The sequence below is a fragment of the Asparagus officinalis genome, chromosome 4 (genome assembly GCF_001876935.1).
Source record: "Asparagus officinalis chromosome 4, Aspof.V1, whole genome shotgun sequence".
Classification (NCBI taxonomy): Eukaryota; Viridiplantae; Streptophyta; class Magnoliopsida; order Asparagales; family Asparagaceae; genus Asparagus; species Asparagus officinalis.
The window spans coordinates 69,036,040-69,042,797 of NC_033797.1; the positions used below are offsets into that span (position 1 = coordinate 69,036,040).

A 6,758-nucleotide genomic window follows, 5' to 3' on the forward strand; every position below is an offset into this window, starting at 1 on the left:
TTCCTTATGCCTCGGCAGTAGGATCGATCATGTATGCCATGTTATGTACTAGACCAGATATCGCTTATTCACTCAGTTTGGTAAGTAGATACCAATCTGATCATGGAGAAGAGCACTGGAAAGCGGTCAAGAATATACTTAAGTACCTTAAAAGGACTAAAGAGTTATTTTTGATATACGGTAAAAGTGACCTCCGAATGGAGGCTTTTTCCGACTCAAGCTTTCAGAGCGATATCGATGATAGTAAGTCTGTATCAGGATATGTTTTCACCCTCAATAGAGGAGCTGTCAGCTGGAAAAGTTCCAAGCAGGATACAGTAGCAGACTCGACTATGGAAGCTGAATACATTGCAGCTAATGATGCAGCTAAAGAAGCTGTCTGGATGAGGAAGTTCCTTTTAGAGCTGGAAGTTGTTCCCACCATTAAAGATCCAGTACCTTTATACTGTGATAATAATGCTGCAATAGCTCTAACAAAGGAACCCCGATCTCACCATAAGTCCAGACACATTCTGAGGAAGTATCACTTGATCAGGGAGATAGTTGATCGCCGGGAGATCAAGATTGAAAGAGTAGACACAAAAGATAATATAGCAGATCCATTCACAAAGGCAATTGCTCGTTCACAATTTGAGAAACTTGTTGAGCTATTGGGTATTAGATACTATAATTGGCCTTAGTGCAAGTGGGAGTTTGTTAGATATAGGTGCCCTGCAGGCAATTATTGTATATTGTAACAGGACCTATATGTATATAACATCCTTGTTCAAAATGATAGTATGCTATTTTGGTCAGATTTATCTGATGTTCTAAATATACAGATAATGTCCTTAGAATAAATACTAGACTATCAGACATTTCGGATAGTGATCGTAATGAAGAGATCTGATTAGTCGGTAACGTATATTCTAAAATGTTCCTAGTTGATGAAGTGTTGAGATAGGACATCATCACTTTGGTTTAGACTAGTGTATGCTTTATTTCTCCTTTTGAAGGAGATGATCAATCTCTTAGATCATTGATGTGAGACATCAAGATACAGTATACAGGTGACTCATTAGTGAATGAGTTGACTGAACGACTCGCCGAGAACATCTAGTTGGTAATATACTTAACTGTCAAATAGAAGTTCTCAAGTGATATAGTACATAGTAGTCTCTTGACCTGAGGCATGAGTGCAATATCTTATATGTCAGTAAAGATGTATTTAGACTTTTACCTAACCACAGTTCTTATTGAATTGTGCATAACGGTTCTTGTTGGGTACATCCCGAGACATAAGTAGATGAGAGAAGATTTACCGCGTCTCTTCCCCTGCTTCCGAGCAATCTCAGCCTTACGAGCAGCCATCATGGCGGCCCGCACTAAGTAATCGGACTCTAACTCTGAAAGGCTCTTCACGCCAATGAATTCATAAGCAGAGAGGAGCCACTTGCAGCTGAGAAAGGTGATCATCGGCTTACGCTTATAAGAGGGAAGAGCAAAACGGGCCTCGGTGCAGCCCGCCATAGTCCACAGCCATGCTCGCACACCATCGACGAGTCCTCCCTCAACCTTCAAGCAACGGCTAGGGTTCCCAACGTATAGTTGGTCATAGCCGAATTGACGAGCAAAACGGCAAGGGAGATAAGGCTCAATGTAGCACCGGTTCTTCACCCGGAAAACAAGATACCCGACACGGATGTTAATCAACCAACGAAAACAACCGATGTCGAGAATAGTGCGGTTACTCCTGGGTTTCTCCTCATCAGTCAAAACGTCGCCGTAGCGACCCGAAAACTGAGGGAAGCACTTGAATGAACGTCTTCAAATTTCTTCCCGAGCCATCTGCTCTTCTCCAACAGCTGCAGATATGGGACGGGAACATCAACAGCACTAGGCGCTGACATCAGGTCAGGGCGATGAAGAACGAGCCATCTGCTGAACGTCTTCAAATTTCTTCCCGAGCCATCTGCTCTTCTCCAACAGCTGCAGATATGGGACGGGAACATCAACAGCACTAGGCGCTGACATCAGGTCAGGGCGATGAAGAACGAGCCATGCCATCAGATATGCATAGGGAAGCTCAACCTTAGGACAGATAAGCCCAGTAGATGGCTCAGGACCCACCTGAGTAAAGCTACGGACCACACTCCTAAGCCCGCAAAGAATGCTGGCAACCATCGCCGGGAGCAAAGAAAGCTCTTTCCCATAAGCCAACTGAACCGCGGGAAAAAGCACCTCAAGAGGTAAGGCATCCGAAGACTGGTAAGGAACAACGCACTTCTTCAACCAGAGTGCAAGATAGCCTGCCAACAGAGACCGAGGCTCGATGGACTTCTGCGCTCGGCAAAGGAACGAACGAAACTTGGTTCCCGCGGGGAAAGCTCCCTCAGCGCTGGCAATGGTATAGGATTGGGCCCCGCTCTTCTCCACCAACTCGTTAACGGCAGTGACAGTCAAAATATCTCGCTCACGAACAGGATCACTGGAACTACCCTCCAAGTTCTGGAACAGATAAGTGGCGAACTGCTTCAAGCTAATCTTCCTCTTGGTCTTCGCGGGAGGAGAAATCTGGATCAAGGCAGTATGATAGTGACAGGTGAGGTCCCAGAGGGTAGCATACATATCGGGATCATCATGCTTCAACCGCCACAACTGCTGGTTCGAAGGAAAGTACTCCTGATAGGGGTAATCTCCCATCAGAAGACCGGAAACCTGATGCATCTCATGGAGAGCTAACCCCAACTCTCCGTCACCGGTCAGAAAGGTGTTGCTATCAGGCATGTACGTCTCCAACAATGCCAAGAAATGGCGGCAGCTGACGGGGAGTCCATACATAGTAGCCCGTATAGGCACATACAGGCCACTGCTCTTCAGAATCTTCTCCCAATGGCCCAAGACATAGTCGGTCATACGGGGCCACCACCCCTTGGGTAAAGAAGAAGCCCAACCATAGCATCGGAACTCCGGGTGAGGAAGCCTTCTCCCGAGGAGAGCCAACCTGTTCCTCACTGTAGAAGCAACTGTAAACATCTCGTCTGGGGGTGCGGCGTCAAGGCCCATGATCCCGGGTCGTAGACCACGAACAGGATGATATCCGCCTGAACCAGGGGTCTTCCCATGAGAAACATACCCACACTGAACCCGCACAGCGTCATCAGTGAGTTCCCAAGACATCCGTCTTTCCACACCTTGTCCCTCCAGATGAGTAAAGGAACAATGACGAGGAACGGAAGGAATATATAGAAGGGCACTCTCTTCAAGATTTAGCCAATGCTCCTCTGAGAAAGTCAATGTGTCGGGATCCTCCACATGATCACCGAACAAGAAGTCCGGCTTCTTCAAAGCCTGGGTGGACGTAGCATCCGCGGTAAAAGGAGCGTCAGTAATGAGCTGGCGTAAACAGTGACGCCCCCCATCTCGTATCAGGCGACAGGACTCGTCTGAACGATCCCTGTCAAACTGCGGGAACGGATCAACCACCCGCCTAGCAGAAGTCGACGAAAAGACCTCACGGCTGCAACCGGTGTTCGCATGAACAGGAAAGCTACCACCGGGAAAATCGACTGCAATAAAGCGAAGGGGTCAGAATATCTATCTCATAAAGACAAAATGAGATTGTTCACGGGATAATTGGCGAAGACGATTTCGAGTGCCCTACACCGGGAGGACGGTATATAACCACGTAAATCACGTGATAACATATACCGACCTATAAGGTGTAAGGCAACACGAGATCGCCCCAATATACCCGAGGACTTGAATTGGCTAAGCAAAACAAGTCCGAAACCTTAACCCCCGCGGGAGGGGTATCGGTTCTTCCGTCATGACCCGCGAGAGGTCAATCCGGGATAAAAAATATATAAGATTCTTACCCCCAAAGCAGGAGGTCACTGGAGACGATGTCGTAGGAGCCTCCTCCATGCCATGCTGCGAGCAAGGGTGACTCCCGGAAGGTCGAGACCGACGGGGAGACATCGGGAATCTGCAATGAAGAGCAGTACATCAGGTACGATATATATACACGAAATATCGGAAAAAGGGAAATTAAGCACTTGGACTCGAAATCCTAATAACAAATAGGATTTTGTAGTTAAAGTCTAATTAAACCTACGAATTTCGTGCACGCGAAACGATAATCGTCGTCTCGCAGTAAATTTTGGTGAAATACCCGAAATACCCCTCGTGCTCAAGGCCAAATTCAGGTCAAGGACACGTATGACCCGGGTCATGGTCATCATACTTGATCATCTAACATCCCGGTACCCTATAATTTTGATCAAATTTTGCAAATGAGCCCTTTTGCAGAATTTGGTCAATTTTACATAAAAGTCCCTCCACGAACTTTTGGGTTTTGCATCCACATGCTTTTACCAAAAATTCGATCAGGGGTCTAGGGTTTAAGCTTTGTGTACTTCAGCCCCAAATTCGTGGCCATTTTGCAAATAAACCCCTCTAAAAACATTTAGGGGCTGTTTTGCAAATAAACCCCTCAAATAACCCTTTAATCCTCTTGCACAAAACACCCCCATTTCTTGAGGAAACAAACATGAACCCAAGCCTCCCAAATTTCAGTTCATGTTTGCATAAAAGCCCCCAAAAAATTTCAAACCCACGAGTTTTGCAAATAAGCCCCTATAGTTTCGGTTTTTGCAATAAAACCCCCCAAGTGCTTATTTCATCCATAAACCCTTATCTATCACAAGCATAAAGACATGATCTTTGCAAGAAAATAAGGGGTTTGTGAAGAGAAACTTACCAAATCAAAGGAGTTTTCCTTCGAGCTCGGAAATGGAGGCCAAGACCCTCGTTTGAAAGAGGAAAAGATTTCAGCAAATGGGTACCCGCCAAAAATTCAAATCTCTTGAGGGATTGATGGGTTCTTTAATGGAGGAAAGAACTCTTGAGGAGGAAGAAGAAGAAAACCGGTTTTGGGGGGGAAATTCGGTTTTGAGGGGGGAAGGTTCTCTCTTGAAATTCAAAATAAAGGAGGGGGGGACCATACACAAGAGGCCAAAAGAGGAACAAGACGAAACTAGGGGAGAAACACCCCTAGGGGTGTCTCGGCATTGCCGAGACACCCCCAAAGGTGTCTCGGCATTGCCGAGGCACCCCGGGGTGCTTCGCCCGGGTTTCAATCCCCTGCGCAATGTTTTGTTCCCCCGGACAGCAGTTTAAACCCCCGAACAATTCTTTCGATCTCCCGATGTTCATTCTCATCGCGAGAGATGAGGATACGGTTGAACTTCACACATTCACGATCGGCGATTCGAAACCCTAAGGCGGACGCGTCAACGCGTAGCTAGGCTCAACGCGGACAGCGCCGTTGCCGACAAAAGTCAACACGTGGCCGACGAAAGTCAACACTGTACCGACTAAAGTCAACCATGCGGTTTCAAAACCCTAAGGCGGGACGGCCGGTTCAACGCGTAGCCTTTGGGTCAACCCGGACAGCGCCGTTGCCGTCAAAAGTACAAACACGTGACGACGAAAGTCAACACGGGACGACAAAAGTCAACCAAGCGGTTCATTTTAAACCCTAAGGCGGACGTACCGGTCAACGACACGTACCTTCTAGGTCAACGTCATTCAGCAGTCTGCAACAAAAAGTCACACGATGAACACGAAAGTCAACACGTACGACAAAAGTCACCCTACGCGGTTCAAAACCCTTTAAGCGGTAGACGCAGGCAGTCAACGCGTAACCTTAGCTCAACGTCATTTAGCGCGTTGCAACAAAAAGTCAACCGAAAAACCCCAAGTCAAACACGATTGGACAGGGGCAGCAAGTTCAAAAGTTAACTCAATGAACGAGTACCAAACTCAACTCACCGCTGTAAGACTCAAGGGACTCCTGACGACGGCCAGGGCGATAAACGCTAAGCGCCCGGAAAACAACTTCCGGTTTTCGGACAAAGCACCGGAATAAACGAAGATCGAAGAGCCGAGTGTTGAAGCAAAACAACACAGCAGTCCCTTAGCCGACTGAAAGGTTGGACCATCATATCCAAAGTATTCCGGCTCTTCTATAAAAGAAACGAGCTCCGAAACACTTCTGGAGGGGTATCTGTAGGCATCGAAATTGCCGATAGGTCCCACTCACAGCTCCGGTGTTAACGATCGCACGATTCGAACGCACGCTACCAGTTCACAAGAGCTTCAAATGACGCCGGTGAGCACCTGAAGCGAACGACGAGATTACCGTGAGCCGACAGATGTCAGAATTACGGGATACGTTTGCCGAAAACCCCGCCGATCACCGCAATTGAACCAACAACCGCCGTGTCCGCATCACCCCACTATGATAAGCCAACCATCGGGCCGCCTACAGCAGCTCGCCGTCACGCATTCCAACGCATCCGAAATCACTCAAATCCGAGTTCGGACGAAAAGTCAACGGCGAGTCAACGGCCCAGAAACACGCAGCAGCCTCGCGACTGCGTTGGGACACCAATATGGGTCTCGGCAGGCACGAACACCCAGCGGGTGTCTTGGCATAAGGCCAAGACACCCAGTCGGGTGTCTCGCCAGGGCCGAGACACCCCCAAGTGTCTCGGGCCTAGGCCGAGCACACCTAGGTGTCTCGGCTTGGCCTGAGCACCCACATGGGGTGTCTTCGGCCTGGCCGAGACACCCCAGGGTGTCTCGGCCTGGCCGAGGACACCCAAGGGTTGTCTTCGGCCTGGCCGAGACACCCAGGGGTGTCTCGGCGCTGGCGCCGAAGACTACCCCAAAGCGGGTGTTCTCGGCCTGGCGAGACACCCAAGGGGTTGTCT

General features: G+C 48.5%; 1 protein-coding gene across 1 annotated transcript; it reads right to left on the reverse strand.

The window, feature by feature from the left end:
- Positions 1,894–4,728, reverse strand: LOC109838879. The gene is made up of 2 exons (XM_020407309.1): positions 3,858–4,728; positions 1,894–3,548 (listed from the first exon to the last, which is right to left on the reverse strand). The coding sequence occupies exons 1-2, from the start codon at positions 3,958–3,960 to the stop codon at positions 1,894–1,896; spliced, it is 1,758 nt and encodes a 585-aa protein (XP_020262898.1). The 5' UTR covers positions 3,961–4,728.